Here is a 23341-nt window from a genome sequence, read left to right on the forward strand (position 1 = left end):
TCACATATATCATAACTTTAAACAAACATGTTACACGCACGTTACACGTCTATGCGCGTTCTTTTATTACAACAATCGACACCAAAAGCAAACCATAAATAGTACATAAAATCACACATTGGTTCATAGAGACATGAGAACACACATTCACATCCCATTTTATTATTATCACACCACACAGGAAATTAAAGATGTGTACATATCTTACATACCGATACCGCGACTGGCAGCGTTTAACCATTTAACGACGGAAGCTTCGAGCCGAACGTGGCTCCTCGCCCTCCCCCGCTTGAAGTTTGACCAATGTGTACACACCGGCTCCGGCCAGCGCCCCGAGTGTAGGTGCCAACAGATAGACCCATAAATCCTTGTAATTCCCTGCTGCGACCGCTGGACCTAGCGTACGCACCGGGTTCATCGAACCACCGCTCGATTTCCTACCATTATGTTACAATATTATCATTTAATCAATGGTCGACGAAAATCGTAAATTACATAAGTTAAAAGTTAAAAGACTCGGTTTACTCACCCGGCGACAAGAATGTTGAGCATAACCGTAGCTCCAACCGCAATACCTGCCAATTCTCCCACCTAATAACCGCATCCACCAATGAGATTAAATCTTAAAAAAAATAAAAAACCGAGCGAGCAGGCTATACTACTATACTTACAGCGCGTGTATCAGTAGCAACCGCAGTGACGACAAACAGGAGATTAAAAGTGATCAAGAACTCAAGTGCAAACGCTTGACCCGTGCTAACTGATGGAACCGTAACACCACCCGACATGAACGGATGAAAGACGCCTTTGAGAGCAAATGAAGCACAAATGGAGGCTGACACTTGAGCCAAGATGTAGGCGGGGACGTGGGCCCACGGAAAGTGACGCAATGCTGCGAATGCGATCGTGAGCGATGGGTTCAAATGCGCTCCTGAGATATGACCAGTTGATAATATTATTATCATCACTGCTAGCCCTGCACATGCTGCATTCCCGATAAGTGTCTCGGATCCTGAATACTTTTCGTTCACTATTGGTCCAGCTGTCGCTGCGAATATTAATATAAACGTTCCCACACATTCCGCTCCCAACTGTAAATACATTAAATCAATATTATTCCGCCCTTTAGGGGTGTTCATATGTTCAGTTTAAAATAAAAAAAAAACGAACAGATGAACACCTTAAAAATAAAAATAATAAAAACTACATGTACCTTTCGGGTAAGTGAGATATCCGGAGTAGGAAGATCCGTAAAGCAAGTATTCGGTCCACCCCACGTTGGCGTGCAACGAGATATCAATTTCCGGTCATACGACAGCGAGTCAACTCGCAGAGACGTAAACAATGGACCGCCCGGCGTTCCAGGTGTCGGTGGGGCGGATACTGGATCGCCACCATCCATTTTCGACAAATTCGATTCTTTTTTGTTTTCTTAAAAATCTATGCAACTAACTTAAAACAAATTTTTTTTTTGGGTTTTAATTCAATAATAGAATCTGAAGATTAGTAACAAAAACCTTACATAATTTATAGATTTTTATAAAGTTATCGTTACACAATCGCCTGTAACCGATCCAGATCGAAACTAGATCCTTTGAACTAAACTTTTTTTTTTGTTTTTTTAGAATAACAAATGTTACAAATCTATGCAAACTTGGTTAAAGTTACATATTGTGTAGATTTTTATAAATGTTGTACTAAGGAAGACAAGATATATCTATAGCCAGGATAAACAACTTAACTAGACAAAACAAATATACAGTTTCAAAACAACAATCATATATGATCAATGAATATTAAAAGTTGACAAGAAACAAAGTTACATATAACATATATATATGCTTACATAGGTTGAAAGTATATGATAATATGATATGATGAATGAAGATGAAGTGAACCAAGCAATTGAAGTTGAAGAAGAATGGGAGTATAAATAATAGTGTAAAGTGGCTGAAAATGAGAGAGTTATTAATAAAGTCAACTCTTTTGCAATCAACTTCACAACCTATAGTTTTTTTTTTTTTTTTTTTTTTGTTTTTTTAATAATGATGCATACATCACAAGCAGTCAGATTCCTACTGTTACACAGCAGTCTTTGCTATGGTGGTAATGGTTGGTTGCCTGGTGATTAAGAAAACTTTTTTTTGTTTTATGTGAATGACAACTTTAATTATTTTGTATTAACAAATAACAACTCCGGTTATAGTTCACATGGTGGTCATTAATTTATTAAAAGCTAGAGTTTTAAACACATTGTAGCGGTACGGATCGTATGACAAGGAGAAAATGATCATACGAAGAGTGTTAGAGAGATTATATTATATGAGTTGATCGAATTATACGACTCATGTAACGTTATTTCATGAAAAATAAAAAAATATGCTATTAAGTGCATGGTACATAATTTTTTGTGTAAGTTTAGCATATGTGGTTTTCCGTGTAGTTATAATTATATATAAACATAAAATAATTCAAATTAAAGATGAAATAACAAGCGGTTTATATAGATATACAAAAGAAGACGAAATTACAAATAGCTATCTGGTCATGATACAACACCACAAAACACAAATAAAACACACTATAAATCAAAATTCCGCCACTTCTCCCATGAAAGATGCGTATTCTTCGATCTATTACAAACCCAAATATAAAATTAAATACAAAGGAATTAGCTGAATATTGTATATTTTTATTAACCTTTTGACACGTGTACTACATGCAATAAATATTTAAATAGAATGATTTTAAAAACGAAACACAAGGAGATTTTAAATAAATGTTTCTTAAATGAATAGTTTTAATAATGTTACACATCAAACACATAGTTTTGATTATTGATATTTTGAACGCCTTAGCTCAACTTTGAACACATCTTCGCTTGTTGAGAAGCTCTCATCAAAGATAAAATCATAAATTGTTGATTATATACATCTCATATATAACTTTGGTTATTTGTATACAAATGTGATAAAATCATATTTTCAAGTATATGTTCCAACAAAATTTTAATGCAAAGATTGTAAAAAATAAATGGCATTTTAATCAAAGATAAAGTAAAAGTAAATAAAAAAAGCCAGTACAAGAGCCTCACTATGGACTTATGGAGTGACCTCATGAACAATGAAAACCCACAACAAAAACTATAATCATGAGGAACTAAAGATAAGACTCATGGCAAACCACACCCTAAAGAAGTAAACATCAATCAAGTGAGTGGACAAAGATAGAAACCTAAGCTAAGCTTCCATTTTATTCGAAAGGTACCCTCAACGAAGCATAATGACGATTGTGCCACAAATTGAATGTCACGTCCCATGGAAAGATAATCATGTAAATTTAAACTATTAACTTGGAATCTGAAAGAAAACCCGTTAATAATAAAGGCAATGCAAGAATGAAAGTGAAACAAAACGACATCTGGTCCGTTACCAGCTAGACGATTAAAAATTAAAAATTTAAAAGGAGAAATGTTTGTTTAGGATTCTAGGGAGGGTTAGATACGAAATTAAAAATAGTTATGGACCAATATAAGCTCTTTAATTTATGTAGTGATTATTAATTAATTGGTTTATTCAAAACTGTTGAAACATATGGACTTTTGAAACAAATTAATATGAGTAATTACACATTTAAGGAACGTTGGAGATCACCTTGAATGTTACCTGTATAAAGTAATGAATATTAAATTATTTGTTTAAGGGATATTGGTTTTTATTAGTCTTATATTTTTTTGTCGTTATCGGTCTCAACTAACAAATTAGCTGCTGACAGTCCCAACTGTTACCGTATTTGTTCCTAACGGTCCGCAACTAACGGAATCCTAACACCGTTAGTTGCCAGTCGCCAAAAAAGCGTGTTTAGTCGGAAAAGTCACATTTTTTTTTTCCAGAAAACACACCAACTAACCATCACCACTTGAGCACCACCAACCGTTTCTGATGATGGTTATAGGGTTCCGGCAACCTCAATAACTGAGGTTTTTACTAGAAGAAAGGTTTCTAAAGGTCCGATACAAAGTTACAAAGATGTTTGGGACAAAAATGTTGAGATTTTCAGAAAGAAAATGTAAGTTTTCCGGCAAAAACGTTTTTCTAGCGGCCTCCATCAGCGTTAGGATTTTGTTAGTTGCGGACCGTTGGAAACAAATACTTTAAAAGTTGGGACCGTCAGCAGCCAGTTTGTTAGTTGAGACCGCAATCGACCAAAAGACGATAGTTGAGATTAAAAAAACCTATGTAACTTTATTTAATGACTTATTTTGCTAATAAATAGTTAGTTAAAGAAAATTACTACACTTTAAATAAAATAATAATAAGTAGATGAATGATTATAAATGCACTTAACTCCTTTAATCATGTTTCAAACACATTTTGATAAACTATTTCTTTTTTGCACTTTCTTCCCACTTTCATTCTCCACGAACCAATAACCATCATTCTCTTTTAATTAAGAAACTCCAAAGCACGTCCTCGTAATCAATTAGTCGTATTTCCTTCTTAAAATAAACAAAAGTTCGATCTCCATATGTGGAACGCGATCTATAGGCACTTGTCATTTCCGTTCACACTCGATTATTATTGCGCACGATATTGCTAGTAAGTTATGTCATTGCTGCAACCTTCAATGTGTGTTCTTTAGGTTATTATTGATACAATATTAGTTGATCGATAATATTCATACATCTGACCTGACCTGGGGTTGCCGAGATACCTTTCACCTTTCACGGCAAACAACAAAATTAGTGGGAAAAAAAATTATGTGCGTTTTATGTGTTCAGATACCCTTGAGCAAATATTAGGATACCTATAGGTATAAAATTATTTTTGGGATACTTCTGATTTTTTCTTCTAAAATCCGTCATAAGCAGCTGATATGGTGTTTATTAACGAAAATTCTAACGGTCGTTTAACGGTTTACAGTTGGCACCAAATAACCGACTAGAACTGTCCCTAACATATGTATATATATTCAGTGTTGTAAAAATCGCTAGTCGATAGTCGGGCGGTGGGGTGGGGACTAGCGATTAATCGGATCAAACTTTAATTTATATTTTTCAGTTTTATATACACACACACACATTTTTATGTGAATTTTTCACTTTTATACCTACACAAACATATTTTGGCCAAAATATAGCTGAAATCTGCTGGTTTTTGGTGGAATCTCGCCGGAAAACCGCTGATTTTGGCCGGAATTTTATCGTAAATCACCGATTTTGGCCGGACTTTACTGTGGACCGATTAATTAGCCAACTAGCCCATAATTTATCAGTGAAATGGGTACTAGTGATTAATCAGGGATTAATCGGTGTCTAGTTGGGATTTTTGCAACATTGTATATATTGGTGTTATCGGCCTACTTTGTCCGACACCAAGATTAATAAAACAAAATCATTAGATTAATCCTTACTTTCTCAATTCTTCTTACGTTGATCACACAAAATAAAGATTAAACACGGTGATTTTTGTTCTTCACTTCTTTTCGATTATCAAATTCGTATAAACTTACTAACAGACCTAACTCAACCGACCCGACCCGATTAAACAACTTCAATTATGGCTTTGGAAGAATTTCTTGTTTTCTTGCTCTTTTTATTTGTCATGTCAATCATCTTATATATTTTGCTAACATATATTACCCACAGCATACACGTTCCCTTTATAACCCAACTTGCTTTATATATAGAGCCAACCTTTTTCATTAGTATATACTACTGATAGCTTACCTACCTGGACCCCACACCTCAGATAAAAACAAGTGACCCACACATCTTAGAATTCGTACGTTTATTGTTTTGGGTTGCTAATAGTTCTTAATATATATGTTAATGATTATGATAACATGTCACCTTGTCGGATTCTTTTGACTTATTTTACAAAAGCATATCATGAACGTGTGGTGGTAGTATCATAATGTATTGCTACATTATTGCATATTAGGAGCATAATATGGTGTATCATGTATGTGCTTTTTAATCATTGACTTAAACCTAAAGATTGATAATTAGTTTAAAAAAACAAAGAGGAACTAGTATATTGCAAAGTGCAAAAAAACAATGAACAACTAATATATTATGAAGTGCAAATTAATTTAATAAAAACATATGGAGGAAGGAAAGACAAATCATAAAGTGCAAAAAAACAATATATTATGTCTAGTTGATTACATATATTATCATTGATTCAACATTCTTTATAGGAACTAATCTAAAAGTTAGAGCATCTACAACGACAACAAAGCTCGTGGTTCATGTCTAGGTGGCAGGGCAGACCAAAGCAGCACGTACGAGCACCGTTGTGGAGCAAGTCTGTCACATCTAAGTTTGTGGCTGCAAACTTGAAAATGACGATAACATGACAGTTTCTCTCTCCCTGTTTCACTCACATACACTTATATATACATTTTTTAATAATTTTTTAATAGGGTTTATTGTTGTGAAAGAAAGTAGGATTTTTAAGAATGTTTGAAATATGATGTTACATTGATGTGGTGGCTTGCAGAAGGTTGCTGTTGTGGATGCTCTTAGCGTACTTATGTTTAAACCACGAGGATAACAATAACATTTAAAAAGGTGAGAATGCAACCTAACTTAAAACGAGCATAACTTTTTATGTAAGTTAGGAATATATATATATATATATATATATATATATATATGAATTATAATTATATTTTGCATTGGATCTAGTGAATGTTAGTTAATAGTTAGTGACTCTGCAAAGTTAAGTTAAATAACTTGAGAAGCAAAACAAGTATGGTATCCAAGCAAGCCTCATCCAGGAGCCACTAGTCATGTGAAATCACTTCTTTTAAGAAGGATTCCTTCACCACTTGAAAACAAAAATGCAAATGAAGGAAACTACTTTGAATTCACATGTTATAATATATAGATAGATCTCTAGCTGCTACCTTTATGATCAAACTGATTATTTGGCATTTTGATTGTTCTTATTGTTTATTTATGATTGGAAAAAAACAAAGAACATATACTAGAAATAACTAGGGGTATAAAATTCCTATTTAATCTCTTAATTAAAGAAAATAAATATCTATAGGGGGTTTACAACTTACAAATGATATACTACTTGACAAATGTGTATGATCTTCTACTAAATAGTTGCGGATTCTAGTTTCATTTGAAACATTGAGATAAAAAAGGTGGAAAAATAATTAGTTGTTAAAAAAAACATTGGCCCAATCAAGCTTGGGCATTTATTCCTAAATAACTTTTAGTTAATTAGTAGTTAAACCAAATCTGATTAGACCTTCCACATAAGGGCCATCCATGGCTTATGTGGAGGATATTTGTGAGAAGAATGGAAAAGACAACTATTGTGAAGGTTGAGGTGGAGGCCATCCATCCTTGAGCATCCTTCATCAAGGATGGTGAAGAATGGTGGTTTGTGGGCCCCTAATGTTGGTGATGTGAAAAATATGAGGTTGTTTGTGGAATGGATGAATATGTTAGTGTTGTAGGTAAAAAGTGTTTATGGAAAAAATGAATGAAAAGCTGATGTGGCATGCTGTTAAGGCTGTTTGTGTAAAAAATTGCACCAAACTGATGCGGACAGTCTTATATAATAACAAACAAATTATTCCAAAATGATTAGACCAATGAAAAAGAAGTTCATCAAATATTTTAAACAAACTCCTCCAGTTATTACTTGTGTCACCGCATTAAATCTATGTTTGACGTTTATCATTCAAACCTATGTTTATAATTTGGATTTGCAAAGCAAGACATTCATTTTGCGAAAAAAAGTGCTAAAGCCGATTTTAACGGTGTTTATCAAATATGTTTGACGTTTATCATTCAAAATATGATTCTACATTACATATACGTAAGTCAATGGAAAATGCGGCAACAAAGTAGTAGTAGAATTTTAGTGTTTACTATAAGACAAGAAAGTGTTTAAACGAATAAACGGGCTTGGTGGATTATATAAGCGGTATGACTACACAAGATTTTAAAACTTTTGATATTTTCGCTTTATGGAAAAGAACGGAATCCAATATTCCGATTCAATCTGATATAGCCCGTGATTTACTAACTGGTCAAGCATCAACGGTACTATCCGAAAAATATATTTTGTTAGTGGCAAGTCTTTTAAGAATAAAGCTCACTCTAGAATAATTGGAATTATGCATTTGTTCGATAGACCACTATCGTCAATATAAAATTGAGGGCAACGAAACGTTTATAGCAGTAACAATATAGTTTTCTGAACGTATGCATTAACTATTTATAAACGAACAACATATAAAAATATGTTTGTAGTCAACTTAATCCCGCCTATACTATAAAAAAAACTCGTTGCAGTATTGCAACCTAAATACGTTTTGACCTGTTACCCAAGCTACATGGCCATCCATTTGCTCGCGGTTTCATATCGACCGGCCTGGTTCATATGCTTGACCCACCCAATATCCTAGGCCTCAAAACACTTGATAGTTCAATTTGTGTGGTTTTGATCCTCATTAGCTTCACCAGTCCAGTAGGTCTTGAATGCAACAAGTATAGTTTCCCCGTTGACCTGTTGACTTTCTTGGTCAACGGTCTTGGTATTCCATTTCATTCGTTTGACTATGCTTTTAATCTTTAATATCACACTTGCCTCATCTCTAAATATTACTGTCCCTTCAGGCCTCAAGATCCGATCCATTTCCAATAATATGTCCGTGATGTCACACCTTCAATATAAATATATAGACATTATAACCATAAAAAGTAATAATATTCTTAGGGTTGGAAATGAACTAAAACGAACGACACCTTGTTCTTGTTCGTCCGTTAAGTTTTTATCGGACAAACGAACAGTTTTACAAAAGGTAATTCCGTGGCCATGCTTGTTCATTAAGGATTGAGCTTGTTCGTGTTCATTTGTGTCCGTTTGTGAGTATGTAAACAAGCGCAAGCGAATACTAATGGACACAAACGGACGTAACCGGACAATAACGGACACAGATGAGCATAAATGAACACAAATTAACATCAAGAAGAACATATAGTAATTTGAGGATATAATCATTAAATAAACACAAAATCACCCAAAAATCCGAAAGTATACCTCATGATATCCAAAAAAAAAACATAACATAGTAATCATAAACATATCAAATAATAGTAGTAAAAATTAAATTAATAATAAAAGTAATAGTAAAATTTTAATAAATGAACATATATGTGTAAACGAACGTAACCAAACAAAATTAAATGAACGAATTTTGACGAACGAACTTAAAGAACACACGTTTACGACCACAAATGAACGAATGCGGCCTCTATAGGTGTCCGTTCGTTAAGCTTACCAAACTAAACTTTTCGTTCATGTTCATTTATTTATAAAGCAGATGGACATAAATGAACTTCCCGTCGAACGGTCTACGACAAGTTCACCGGACGTTTGATTCATTTACGGTCCTAAAATATACTAAATTCTATTAATCATAATAAAGAAACATGCAAAAAGATCATTGTCACATACCTATCTTGATACATACTAAACACACCACCTGCATGGATCAAATCATATGTTCTTGGATAAGTTGAGAATGCCTCACACCAATCATGATACACCCCGATGAACCCACGCTCATAAATTATTCCTAGCGTGTCCGGTTGGAAGTTTACCGGAACCACATTCATTACCCACACAGGATATTTCATCAAGGCTGCAGAAAATCCACCAATGTAGGCATTCATGTCGAGTATGTTACGATATCTTCCTTGAGGTAAACCAGTAACTATGCGCTTATAATGTGTAATCCGCTCTTTCCATATTTCGTTATCCTTAAGAAAATCCTCTTTTGTGATCCCCCTTACTAAATTGTTGTTGATTCTTGGAGGAACAGCCGTTGCGCGTTCTGGCCAGTTTTCTAAAGCTCCACCTGAGACTTCATCCTGGTTGCTTACTTTTGGCATAGGGGTGATGCATCTTTCCATTTCTTTATACCTTATGTATACACACCAAAAATGATAAATATTATGTTGGAACAATGTTATGTATAGCTTCAAGAACATAATGAAACCTTTTGTTAGGGTGTGCATGGTTCGTTTGGTTATGGAAGATTGCTTAACCATAAGCAGAACCGAATGGTCGGTTGATAGTAGGTCAGTTAACCGTCAGTTATGGATTGGTTTCGGTTAAGTTCAGTTACTTGTCTAATGTGTTTTTTTTTCTTTGTCTCATATGAAATTGGTTTGGTTATGGTGTTCCAAGCTCAATTATGAAGTTTCGAAGCTGAAATATGGCGGTTCAAAGTTTGGTCGTGTTCCAACATATGCTATAAATAGTTACAACGGAAATTTAAATGTTCGAAGTTAGATATTGAGATATAAAAGATGAAAATAAGGGTATAAAGTTTTCAAAAAAAAATACAAGGTCATTAGTTAACGAAGGCACGCTAACCATAACCAAATGGTCAGTTAATTAGATTCACTTAATGATAACTGTCGGTTTTGTTCGGTTAACATTTCGGTTTTTGGTTATGGTTTAGTTTTGCTCACCTCTACCCTTTGGATTAGTAAGTGGTTTAGGATCTGCTTTTTTGAAGTACTTGTATTTCAAGCCAGTTTGCTACCATGCAAGCGAACTCACGCAAGTTCTGACAAATTTTTTGTGGGGATTGTTTGTCACAGTTTGTGTGACAAACAAACTCCGTAGAGTTTTTTGCTCTCCACCCAAGTAAACTGAACCATGCTTCATCAGAAAGAAACCTAGCAAACTGACTAGAAGCACAACAACTTCCAAAGAACGAAAAAATTCAATAACAATGAGAAAGAAACCTAGAAGTACCATGCTTCATCAGCATTGCCAGATTTGCATATAAGTGGCTTGTGCTGGTTCTTCTTGCTTTTAATGCAACCAATGTGGTTGATTGGTTTTTGCCATACAGCAAAAGCATCCTTCTCTATAACCTTTTTCCAACAAAGACGTTTCGCTACGTCCTCAATCTCATCTTGTTCATGCTTCAGATCTTCGCGGCTTCGTTCCCATCCTTTCCACAACTTCCTCCATTGAATAGGAGGTCCGGAAAGTATCCAGTAACCACCAGGCCTTAGAACTCGGTCTACTTCAAGTAAATATAATCCATCTGCAAGTTCATCATCATTTTATAACATAACTAGTATGTCAAATATGTTGATATAAAATAGATTACACTATTATAAGAATATAAGTTAAACCTTACCATATTTACCCCATGGAATTAGACACCGGGCACAATGAGCCATGTCGAATGCTCGAGATGGATAAGGAAGTCTTTGTGATCCCATAATGCCAATCATAGCAGGAACCCCGCGTTCTAATGCAAACCATACTTGTGCTTCATGTGTGTCCCTTGGAGCAAAAGACATTGTGATTATGTCTCTCTTGAGCAGGTATGCACCCCAACTTGCAACCTTCATATAACTTATAGAGCATTAGCCATGTCACAACATTCAAAAACTTGATTTAAGATGTTCAATTCTATCATCATCATCATCGTACTCAGTATATCCCACCAATAGCAAAGTTATGGTATGGTCTGAGGAGGGTAAGATGTAGACGGCCTTACCTCAACCCCATAGGGATAGAGAGGCTGCTTCCGGTGAGACCTCCGGCTCGATAGTAGTTTTGCATCAAGCCTTGGACCCCCGGTAAGATGTTCAATTCTAAATATAGGAAAGACAGATTTTTCTAGACTCGGATAAATGTTTTGGAGCTAGACATCGGATAAATAAAGGTTATGGACTTTTAAGGGAACGTATATATATGTTTTGTTTTAGCTTTGTCGTGGGACCTTAGATTTTCGTATGCCTAGTTTTTCTTACGCTTTCGAATACATTAGCCTTACCTTTGTCTTGTCGTGTAAAATTTTAAGGGAGTGTATATATATTATATACTTTCAAGGGGTTCGTTGCTACTTTTTCTTGTTTCTTTGCTCTTTTATTTGTTACTACTATAGTTTTCGCCCCATTTTATGTTATCGGCAAGGTACTGCTATTAACATTACTATTAGCCACACTTAAGATTATGATTACTATATTTACACGCGTAGAAAACGATTTTTAGAGTAAGTGGTCTTAGTGGAAGCAACTCCTCTATTCCTAGGAATCTAGGATAGAGGAAATGTTTGCTTGTCCCACCCCCTTAGATCGTACCATTAGCTTTTTGTTGTAAGCGTGATTATACTAAGTATGTTTGTTGTAATTCAAAATATATGAGGGAAATATAGAAGTGAAAAGCTATACTTACTCCACAGCCTGTATCGATTGCGGTTCGAATGGTGCCATTTGAGAGAGGGATGAGTTCATTGATATCATCAATGTAAGAATCAGCTCCATGGCGAAACATAGTTCCGCCTCCAGGAAATCTAAACCGGTCACCTTCAACTTTAATCCAGTTTTGGCGATCTTTCTCGATGCTAAGTTCTTTATGTGGAATGTTACCATACCATGCATAATCGCGACTTTTTGGCCATTTAAACGGTAGTTTGTACTTTGGTGGTGCGGGTATGAGGCAATGCAAGAGCTCTTCTTTACTTGGACAATGCCTCTCTCTATACTTCAACATTTCTCTATCGAATTCATTTCCCCGCTTCGTGTCTTGGCATGGAGTGTACTCGCTATAGGACATATTACATGGTGGAAACTCGGGTATTTGTGAATCATCAATTACCATTTGATGGTGACTTCCAAAATCCAATGATTCAGACGACGGTGGTGATGAGTTTCTTGACGATGAATCAACGGCGTCCTTAGATGTTTTGTCACATCCAACTTTGTTGGTGAATTCAGTATGTGTTGTAGGGGCAATACTGCTTTGCCAAGCCCCTAATATGTAGAACAAGGTGAAGAGTCCACTAACCGCTAGGAGACGTGTGATATGATTCTTTCTTGCTTCAACTAGGTGATATTTCGGCGATCCGACATGTTCCTTAGCCATTAATCTAAGTTCTAACACACGAAACTTGTTAAACTAAAACTCATTAGTACTATGTTTTTGTTCAAGAAAAGTGGAACCCAACATTAGTGATAATGTTTAGTGATGGTGTTTGAACTATGTTCTATGTGTTGGATTAGATAATAATTGGTTCACACATAAACATAAATATAAATATAGATCCAATCAATACGGATCCATCCCATAAGTTAGAAGAAATAAAGGTTTAGAGGGTTTTTAGACTTTGTCACATCTCCCGGTTTTCTTCCAATTGTTACATGTGTCAAAGTTTTGTTGTGTGTTGACCTCCATGAGAGTTATTCTAATGGCTAATTATGGAAACTGCTTCCCATGAACTTGGTCACAATCTGAAAATTTGTAATTGTCCGAAGAGACTAATTTTGGTACAAAATATACCCTAAAATAAAGGGTTTTTTTTTTAATCACGAAAATTGGTACTGGAAAATTCATGGGACGATGTCAATGCCTTAATAACTATCGTCGTTAAGTAAATAGTTTAAACTAAGGTGTCATTTTTATTTCCAAATAACGTAGTAGTCTTTAAGTTTCTTACATGCAGGGTTGGCCCAGGCAAAGGCGAGCCTGCAGACTCCGGGCATGGACACGTTTTTTTCCAAGGCGTTAAATTTATATGTATATTTTTTATATATGTAATTAACTTGAATTGTTGTTACTGAAATTCAATTAACAATCCTTATTTATCTAAGTGATTCTATTTATATAACATCATAACTTAGAAAAAGCTAAAGTTACATAAAACCGGACGAATTTTATATATGACACTTGGAAGGAAATACAAATTCTATTACATTGGAAATGTTTGTCACTAATCACTATCATGTGTTTTTAAATCGTTTTAAAATACCATATGAAAGATTTACGTACAAAATCTTATTATCTTAGCATGAGTGAGTGAGTATAGTTAGTGTGAGCCCTAGGCCACTTCAATATTTCAATGCGTTAAACACCATTACACCCCTTAACAAGGAAAGCCTCAACAAAGAATGTGTTGAGGGCCACGGCACCGATGCCATCGAATGATGGCAAGAGGAGGTGGGGCCACATGTTTTCCAACCAATCATATTTAAAAATAAAAAAGACCATGAACTAATAAAACATCACATACGTACATACAGAACTCATTTAAAAAATCACACTTTTTTGATAAAATAAATAAAACTAATGTAACAATATTATACCTATATTAAAAATACAAAACATTTGAAGTGTAATTTTATTAAAAATTATTAATGCATGGAAAAGTTATTAACTTGAAAGTTGAAATATTAATCACTATATTTAAATTACAACTTAAATTATATCTAATGCACTTTATATTCAAATATTACATATATCTAATGCAAGTTATTAACTTGAAAGTTGAAATATTAATTGTTTATTTAATTACTATAGTTAATTTATAAAACTAACAATTCAACGAAAAGGTAATTCAACAAATTGTTTTTTTTTCATTGCGGTTCGGTTTTCTAAGTTTTTACAAATCACAAAACCAAAATTTTAGTTTTTACTAAAAATTAAGACCAAACCATCATTGTTTTTTCCGGTTTCAAGTGAGTTTTTCGGTTTCTAACACACCTCTGATCATAGTTATCATTAAATCAATTTGATTCTTGATCATGGTTGTTTTCTATACACGTGAAAAAACTAGTTTGAATTTGATCAACCAATATATATATATGAACATAATTAAAACGAAACTAACAACTTGTTTTATTGATACTCACGTCATACATGTTTGAAGATTAGGGCATTTTTTGTCACATAAGTCTTTGTTGTCAAAGCAAAATTTAAGATCCGGACAACAACAATATTTTACGACATTGTTAGGAGCGTTGAATTTCTGACACATTGGTTTTCCATTCTAGCTATTCGAGCTGTGGATCGAGCATAAGTCACCTAAACAACAACAAAATTGTTATGATTTTGAAAAGGTTCAGCGGTTATGTAGAAAGTAATATAAAATAAATAGAATTAGGTTGATCTATTTACACTTATGACCGACGAACATTACACTGGGATCAATCGGCAACTAGTCGGGATTTTTAGAACACTGATACCTATAAGCTAAATACAAATTGCAAATATCAATTGCTTCAATAATAATAATAATAATAACAATACCTGAAACCTAGACCACAAATAAAGCTTCCTAATCAACAAACACTTAAGCAACCTCTCCGCCTTCGCAAACCCGGCCACCATAGCACACGGGCGATCCGAAAACGCCCGAACAAACACCTCCTTATTCCCAGACCTCAACAACCTCACAATAAACGCCTCGGTACACGTCTCGGTCAACAAATGCGCGTTCAAAATCAAAACACCAGCCACCGCGGTAACCGGAAGCCTCCGAGTGAGCAAATCCACAATTAATATCCGAGAGGTTATAAAACACGCGTTTCCAGATGTGTAGAGGTTAAGCCGGTGCTGAGCTGGCAGGTCGGAAATGATTTCTAACGGAAGGTTGTTAGGGTTTGTTAGGGTTGTTAGGATGTTGTGTTTTTGTGGTGACGTGGCGGAGAGGATTAGAAGACAGCCGGTGGATGAGTGGTGTAAGAGGATGAGATTGGTGATGAGTTTGTGGAGGTTTAAACCGGAGGATAAGATGACTAGACCGCCGTTGACGGTGGTGGTGGTGGTGGAGTCGTCTTCTAAGAGGTCGGAGATTATGTGTTCGTGGAATTGGACCATTTTTGGTTTTGCGGGAAGAAGTGGTGGTTTGTGGTTTGTTTATATGACCCGGGTCGGACTCTGGAAACAATAACTGATCTGATGAAATTCGTGGATTTTAAAAATTGAGTCACGTGTCAACGTTTAAATTAGGGTTGTTCACGAATCGAGCCAGGGTGGTTTCGAGCACAGGGTCGAAATTAAACGGGGCAACTCAACTAAGGCTCTCTAGCTCGATTTTGAAGTTATACGAGATTAAGATCGAGCCAACGAGCCGAGCCATGATCGAGCCGAGTCTGGGTCGATTTTGGCTCGGTTATAGAAATGAAGCTACTCAGCTCAGGATGTTTCAAATCAAGTTTTTTTAGCTAGTTTTATTCGAGCTTTTATCGAACGAGCCACGAGTCTCGAGCTTTTTGAACAACCCTAGTTTAAATAGATCCAAAAGAATTTTTTAATGGGTTTGATGGAATTTTTCATCTTTTATCCTCTTACATTCTAAACCTCTGTTACTAACTTTTATCTCCGTGTTTCTTATTTCTCTACAAAATCAAGCAATTCCATAGTGTAAAATGTAAATGGCTTAGTTTTTTTGGAGTTTTTTATAGGAGAACATAATCATAGTATACAATTTCTCTATAGAACTCAAAATTAAAAGACACTGAATTGAAAATTTATGGTTAGACGGACAAATTATACAATGGATTTGACAGAAGCATGAACTGAATTGTCGGATCCGACTGTTTTTTATTACGTCGCCTAGAACGCGAATCCATCAGATGGCTTAAAAAACGCTGGATCCATCGGAAAACTTGAATACACGTCAGCATCTGATATGTTATACTAACACGTCGGATCAGTTATTGTTTACGTTGGGTCCGACGGGATTTTGGGCGATTTTGGGGATTTTGAAGAGCATGGGTTAATTCTGGAAATTTTGGGTCAAACTAGGCTATTTTGGGGGTTTTTCCCCTTATTAATATTGTCAGGCTCGAGCTTGGTTTATTTTAATTTGTGAGAGCTCGGGCTCGACCTGGATCTGGTTCTTTCTTAAAGTTTGGGTGCAGCTTGTTTATTATTTATCAATCAATTAGTTTATACACATTTTTAATTATTTTTAAACATTTTGTGAAAAAAGCCTTAACAAGCTTAAGCTCAGCTCAAGAATGTGTCCAGTAGACAAGCCAAGGCCCGACTCGAATCTGTGTTACGAAATTAAAACTTAAAAAATACACTAGACTCGTAAATAGGGATGAGCAAAATCGGGACCGGTACCGAAATCGGTACCGATTTGGTACCAAAGTTTTAAGTTTCGGCATCGGTACGGTACCGGTATTTCCCGACTTTTTACCTCCGGTACTGGTATAATCCCGGTACCGGTACCAAGAATTAGGGATTTTCGGGCTCGGGACCGGTCCGTTACCATGCTCATCCCTACTCGTAAAGACGCGATGGCCTCGAACATTTTTCCACTACAATGATCGAGCTCAATAAGGTCAGAGATTATGTGTTTGTGGAGTTGAACCATTTTTTGTTCTTTTTTTTTTCTGGATTTAGCGAAAAGTTAAAATGATAGTTTATTTATATTGTTAAGCTATTTTATATCCAAGTGGCGGACGGTCTACTAGGCTTGAGTTTGGCTTGTGGAGACTTACGAGAGCTCAGCTTTTATAAAGCTTGGGCTTAGCTTGTGGAAACTTAAAAATACACTAGACTCGCGAAGGCTCCACAAGCCTAAATATTTTTCAACTACAAGGCTCAAGCTCGAACTCGATAACTAAACGAGCTTTATTTAAGTTAAGCTTGCTAATGTTGGAAGTCAAACATATGTTAAAAGTCGAAGCACTGGTCAACATTTAGTTTTTATATAGCTTGTTAATTCGCACGCCTATAAATGATGCTCAAGAAAATTACACGATATTTTTTCAAACAACGTCTACTTCATATCTTTCTTACTCCTTCTAAACGAAAACGACACTGGTGTTTCTAGAACCGACACATTAAAGTTGTTCCAAACATCTGGCACCGTGGGAAGTTTAGCAATTTTCTCGGCAATTTCCATGTCTTCGGGAATAACATATCCAAAAACCGTGTATGTTTTTTTCCACTCTTCGTGATTCGCAAGACTGATAAAGAATTCTGGGCCCGAACCAATCCATGCCACTGCGCCCCTTTGGATGATCGGACATTCTTCTAATGGTATTTTCTTAAACGCAACACCTTCGGCTTCAAGTGTCCCTTGAATCAAAGCAAATGGAGGCCCGAAAGACGCCTAAAAAAGAGGTATTATACATCATAACATGTTACAAAGACAATGAAAAACATTTGACTTATTATTATTATTATTATTATTATTATTATTATTATTATTATTATTATTACTTACCGAGTTTAAGTGGTGTCCTTTTGTGTCCCATGATTGACCACGACCCTCAGCCCGATAAAACTGGCAACCGATACAATGGCGCATGGTTAACAACTCGAGAATGTACATGACTGAGCGTGGGGCGCATTCGAGGAGAAGCTGCATGAAATCGGGTATTTTTAGCATAACTGTAAAAAAAATACGACGAAATACATATTGTAGAACACAAAAAGATTTTGAATTTATAAAGTTGGTATGAATTACTCAAAAATTTTCTAGAAAAATTAAATAAAACAAAGTAACTTATAGCTCACAAGCATCACTAGTGAGTTAAATTCATAATAAAAGTGTGAATTTCAGAAGTACCAAGTTTGACCTCAAAAGTCAAAGTGGTCAATAATATTACATGAAATGCAAAAGATTGCATATATTTTCAGTTTCCGGTTTCTACTTACTTTTATGTGAAGTGTGCCGTATTTCGTTTCCATCTTCACGATGGCCTGCAACAAGAAAAATGATGGAGAATATAGTAGCATGTTTTTGTTATCGCGTATGAGATTGATAAGATAAAAATAGCCGAATATGTATATTAAGTTGCATGTGTACCTAATTGAAAGTAAAGATGAAAATCTTTAAGGCATTTATAGTATTTCATAAGTAACAATATATCAGAACATGTTTGAGTCAAGCGGTCAAACAGGCTGACTTGAAACCTCAGCGCTGACTTAAAATCTTCAAAATTTCACAAGAATTGATAAGCACATTGAACTTTAATTTAATGCTACACGTGGAAGCATTTTTGACACCGAGACGTGAAAAGTATTTATTAAATTTGGATCCATTAACTCAAAACTTTGACCTCAAAAGTCAAACACAATCAAGTATGTGTTAACGCTTAACAGAAGCACAAACAAAGACAAAAGGCGTTAGAACGATAACCGTCTCCATGAGCTGACAAATGACATATTTACCCTATTGGGAATCCGCTATATACATCAACGGTTATGTAACATTACCTCGCCTTTTCCATAAACAAGGCCAGAAGTCCAAATGGTGGTGTCTCCGGCATCTTGCCAAACGGGAGCCAAAGGATCCTTTTGTTTCTTCAGCCAACACTTCAAGAAACATAAAAGTCTCAACTTTTTCCAAAATATCAATCAACACAAATATATTATGGCTCGGGGTGTAAACGACCCAAGCCAATCACAAGCTACTCGAGTTCGGTTTGCGAAAAGCTCGAATTGAGTCGAGGTATCGAGCTTGAGCCGGCTCGTGAACCTAAATGAGCTTATTATTTGTATAAATTATATTTAAAATACTTAGTATATTTTATTTAATTATTATTATTATTATTATTATTATTACTATTATATAATTATGACAAAAACAACTAAATAATATATATTATCTTATATATAAAATAAAATTAAACCAAATATACAAACTAATTAAGAAATAATAAACAAGCCGAGCCGAGCTCAAGCTTGAAAAACTACTCACGAGCGAGCTCAAGCTTTAGAAACAGAGTTCAAAATGAGCAGAGCTCGAGCTCTCAGTAAGTTAAACGATCCAAACTCAAGCCTAGTCGAGCTCAAGCTTGGCTCTACTCGTTTACACTCTAATTATGGCTATACAATAACCAAATTCAACAATTCACATTTAAGCTAAAACAATTCTAATAGAATCTTGATCAATTCAAATTTCCAGTTGTTAACACACTAACAGAAAGCCAGAACTACAACCTATCCAAACAATAATTCTCAAAAAGTCAAAAAGCTCGAATTGAGCCGAGCCGCTCGCAAACATCAATCAACACAAATATATTATGGCTAGGGATCCAAGCCGCTCGCAAGCCGCTCCTGCTCGTAAAAAGCTCGAATTGAGCTTGAGCTTAAGTGAGCCCAAGCTTCACTATCGAGCTGGAGCTAGCTCACGAGCCTATTATTTATATAATATATATTTAAAATGTTTATGTTTAGTATAATTTATTTAGTCATTATATATATATATATATGACAAAACAACTAAATAATATATATTATCTTCTATATAAACTAAAAATTAAAAAAATATATACAAAAATCACTATAAATATATATAAACTAATTAAGAAATAATAGACAAGCCTACCCGGGCTCGAGCTTTAGAAACAAAGTTCGAAACAAGCCGAGCTCAAGCTCGAGCTCTCTGTAAGTTAAACAATCCAAACTCGAGCCTAGTCGAGCTCAAGCCCAGCTCTCCTCGTTTACACTCTAATTATGGCTAAACAATAACCAAATTCAATTCAAATTTCCAAATTTTAACACACTAACAGCAATGCCAGAACCACAACTTTAACCAATTAAAAATCTGAATTCTCAAAAAGTCAAAAAGTCAAAAAATCCAAAAGTCAAAAAGTCAAAATTGCAATTTACCTCACAAAATTTTGGCTCACAACCTTCAAGATTCCCACAAAACACCCAAGATAGAATCACACCCAAGAGCCTATTATTTGTATAACTTATATTTAAAATAAATCATTATTATGTATATAAAATTGTGATAAAAAAAACTAAATTATATATATTGTCTTATATATAAAATATAATTAAAACAAATATACAAAAATAACTATAAATATATAAAAAAAATAATTAAGAAATAATAAACAAGCTAAGCCGAGCTCGAGCTTAAAAAACTACTCACGAGCTCGAGCTTTAGAAACAAAGTTCAAAACAAGCCAAGCTTGATCAACTCAAATTTCCAGTTTTTAACACACTAACCAAATAATAATCTGAATTCTCAAAAGTCAATAACTCAAAAAATCAAAAAAGTCAAAATTACATCTCACCTCACCAAATTTTGGCCCACAACCATCAACATTCCCACAAAACACCCAAGAATCACACAAACAAGGCCCACCATTACCATCACACATCTCCTTACAAGCCTTAGGCGGAGGGGTGTGGAGCGTGAGAAAGGGCGCAAGAGGACAACCACTCGCGCCCCGGGGCACGAGCACCACACCACCGAGGCGCGAGAGGGGCGCGAGCGCGGAAAAAGAGGCAGGCGCCAGGGGGTTCGCGGGACAGGTTGAGCGTGAGGGGCATGGGGAGTGGTGAAAATAGCCGTTTGAAAGATAAAATGAGCCGTTGGCTCTTAATTTTTAAAAAAAAAAAAAATTTCTACTACTATATATTACCCATTTTATACAACACTTTAACACAACTTCAAAAAACACCAAACTTACCCATTTCTATAACATAGCAAATATCAAGAGCCGTGAGATACACGGGGATCTTCGACATGAGTTGGTTGAACATTTGTGGGCGAGGCGACCAGAGGATCTTGTATTAGATTAGTTTTATTATTAAATATTATTGTTTGTTTAATTTTTAGTATGTTTTTTTTATTATATGAATTTTCAAAAAAATGTGTGTTTTTTTAAATAATTTCTTGTTTTTTTAATAATACGTTTTTTTAATACATTTATAAAAAAATAAAAAAATAAACCGCTCGCGCCCCCTCTCGCGCCCCTCCACACCATGGCCCGGGGCGCTATCACCACTACCAACACCCATCTTATCAAGTTTCTCTCTCTGCCACACGTCACAATATTATTGGCTGGCGCCCCCACTCACGCCCCCCACACCCCTCAGCCTTACAACACTCAACTGAACTATTAACCTTAAAATCAGCCCCCCATTTCACAGCAGGACCCCATAACTCAAACCCATCAATTCCTCTACAACACCCACCATCAATACCTTCTTCCACAGACTCCAATTCAACCCCTTCATTGGGTCTAATAATCACATACACAAACATGTAGACAAACGAGCAAGAAAACAGAGCAATGAAGAGAACGAGCCAACGGGTGGGTTGTGGGTCAATCTGCCTTCGACCCATTAGAGTTTGATGGGTGGTGAACAAAACCCAGAAAGGAATTGGATTGGTTTGGTTTGATGAATTGTGTGGAGATTGGGATTGATATTGGGTGATGATGATGATCAGTCATCATGGTGGTATTGTTTTAAGATGGAAATTGGATTCTTTAAATAGCTAAATTGCCCATGTGGAGTATGTGTATAGAGTGTACACCATGCCCTGAATTCATAAAGTGTGTCTTGAAAAAGGTTTTTGTTCCCTAAAAAAAGACAAAACTTTGTTGTTGTGTTGAGAAAATCGCGAAGCTTGGACTAAGACACCCGTGGGGGGATTCAACATGTATACAAAATTTCATAAATAAAGGTGGCCAGACTCAAATTTTCGGCCAAAAAGGGCTAAGTTAACACAACGTATAAAAAATTTCAGCCGAAAACGACTAAATTTTACATCATGTATAAGACATTTCGGGCGAAAACGGCTAAATTTTACACTACGTATAAAAAATTTCGGACGAAAACGGGTAAATTTGCACCACTGCGTAAAAAACAGGGAGGTCGGGGCCACCCTGGGCCCTAAGCAATCTTCGCCACTGGGGAAATTGTAAATATTGTAATGAAAAGTAAAATTACTATTTTGTCCATGCGATTTGACCAATTTAATCATTTCAGTCCGAAAAGATATCTGTTGTCATTTCAATTCCTGACGTTTGAATTTTGTAATCAGTTCGGCCTTTAAAACTGATGATGTTAGTTTTTCTGTTTGGTTTGAGGTATTTAAGTAATTTTATACATAAGTAGGCTTTATATGTAAAATGACTTTTTAGCTCTAGAATTAACTAAAAAAGTTAACACGGTGAAGAGGTAGGTCCCAGCAGAGCCCAGTTGGACCCGCAAGACTCACCTTAAACAGGGACGTCTGCGCAGAGACCAACTGGATCCGCAGGACCAACCATGCTCAGAGACGTGACGTCCTTACGCGCAGTACGCAAGCTGGTCCCGCAGGAAATGCCTCCCAATGGTGAAGGACTCCGCCTGTCCCCGCAGCCTCGGATACAAGCCATTAGGGAAGGCCACCCGCGCAGCATGGCTACACGCACAAGGCACTTAGCTCTCAGTCGTTCAGTGTCACCTGAAGGAATGAGCCAAGCCGGGAGCAATCCCGCACAGAGGCGGGAGGGGGAATACTCCCGCCCAAATAAGCCAGTCCGTATACTGAAGGATCTTTTACTGTACCTGACGAGGTATGGGCAAAAGATCTGATCAGAGATGCGACAGCTCACTGACAGCAGCATGGCAGACAGCACGCCACAGCACTGTGACCAATAGCCGCCACCTACCCACCAACTCCTGCCATACCACGTGCCTAGCCTGTAGTTGGCAGAAAAGGAAGAGTGCACGACACGCCTGCTCTGTGTCAGCCGCTACCTATCCACCACTCACAGGCAGGGCACGTGCATAGGTTACAGTTGGTA

At 35.9% G+C, this 23341-nt stretch overlaps 3 protein-coding genes and 1 pseudogene across 3 annotated transcripts; all 4 read right to left on the bottom strand.

The window, feature by feature from the left end:
* Window positions 1-30: 30 nt before the first annotated feature.
* LOC143529545 (putative aquaporin NIP5-1) lies at window positions 31-1423 on the bottom strand. Its single transcript, XM_077025317.1, has 4 exons — window positions 1214-1423; window positions 672-1091; window positions 530-591; window positions 31-437 (listed from the first exon to the last, which is right to left on the bottom strand). Exons 1-4 carry the CDS (start codon window positions 1400-1402, stop codon window positions 242-244), a joined length of 867 nt encoding a protein of 288 aa, XP_076881432.1. The 5' UTR covers window positions 1403-1423; the 3' UTR covers window positions 31-241.
* Window positions 1424-8456: 7033 nt separating this feature from the next.
* LOC143529558 (putative methyltransferase PMT17) lies at window positions 8457-13292 on the bottom strand. The gene is made up of 5 exons (XM_077025329.1): window positions 12240-13292; window positions 11194-11404; window positions 10800-11097; window positions 9489-9956; window positions 8457-8694 (listed from the first exon to the last, which is right to left on the bottom strand). The coding sequence occupies exons 1-5, from the start codon at window positions 12927-12929 to the stop codon at window positions 8457-8459; spliced, it is 1905 nt and encodes a 634-aa protein (XP_076881444.1). The 5' UTR covers window positions 12930-13292.
* Window positions 13293-14975: 1683 nt separating this feature from the next.
* Window positions 14976-15659, bottom strand: LOC143529559 (DNA repair endonuclease UVH1 pseudogene; annotated as a pseudogene).
* Window positions 15660-17386: 1727 nt separating this feature from the next.
* On the bottom strand, window positions 17387-22096 carry LOC143529513 (uncharacterized). The gene is made up of 6 exons (XM_077025292.1): window positions 21643-22096; window positions 20834-20932; window positions 19020-19118; window positions 18459-18503; window positions 18025-18162; window positions 17387-17910 (listed from the first exon to the last, which is right to left on the bottom strand). Exons 1-6 carry the CDS (start codon window positions 21889-21891, stop codon window positions 17575-17577), a joined length of 966 nt encoding a protein of 321 aa, XP_076881407.1. The 5' UTR covers window positions 21892-22096; the 3' UTR covers window positions 17387-17574.
* Window positions 22097-23341: the final 1245 nt, after the last annotated feature.

This window comes from Bidens hawaiensis, unplaced genomic scaffold (genome assembly GCF_021521415.1).
Source record: "Bidens hawaiensis isolate Kalapana, Puna unplaced genomic scaffold, B.hawaiensis_p1.1 tig00008566_1, whole genome shotgun sequence".
In the NCBI taxonomy this organism is placed as follows: domain Eukaryota; kingdom Viridiplantae; phylum Streptophyta; class Magnoliopsida; order Asterales; family Asteraceae; genus Bidens; species Bidens hawaiensis.

What these genes read in the sequence shown, in the direction of transcription:
- LOC143529545 (XM_077025317.1), bottom strand. Translation starts at nt 1,402, where the DNA reads ATGGATGGTGGCGATCCAGTATCCGCCCCACCGACACCTGGAACGCCG. An exon ending in TTGCTACTGATACACGCGCT is followed by an intron (nt 592 to 671) that starts GTAAGTATAGTA and finishes TGCGGTTATTAG; the next exon opens with GTGGGAGAATTGGCAGGTAT. An exon ending in CTCAACATTCTTGTCGCCGG is followed by an intron (nt 438 to 529) that starts GTGAGTAAACCG and finishes ACATAATGGTAG; the next exon opens with GAAATCGAGCGGTGGTTCGA.
- LOC143529558 (XM_077025329.1), bottom strand. Translation starts at nt 12,929, where the DNA reads ATGGCTAAGGAACATGTCGGATCGCCGAAATATCACCTAGTTGAAGCA. An exon ending in CAATCGATACAGGCTGTGGA is followed by an intron (nt 11,405 to 12,239) that starts GTAAGTATAGCT and finishes AGTTATATGAAG; the next exon opens with GTTGCAAGTTGGGGTGCATA. An exon ending in TTTAGTATGTATCAAGATAG is followed by an intron (nt 8,695 to 9,488) that starts GTATGTGACAAT and finishes TTTATATTGAAG; the next exon opens with GTGTGACATCACGGACATAT.
- LOC143529513 (XM_077025292.1), bottom strand. Translation starts at nt 21,891, where the DNA reads ATGGGTCGAAGGCAGATTGACCCACAACCCACCCGTTGGCTCGTTCTC. An exon ending in GTTCAGTTGAGTGTTGTAAG is followed by an intron (nt 20,933 to 21,642) that starts GCTGAGGGGTGT and finishes CCTCCGCCTAAG; the next exon opens with GCTTGTAAGGAGATGTGTGA. An exon ending in GTGGGCCAAAATTTGGTGAG is followed by an intron (nt 19,119 to 20,833) that starts GTGAGATGTAAT and finishes TGTTTCTTGAAG; the next exon opens with TGTTGGCTGAAGAAACAAAA.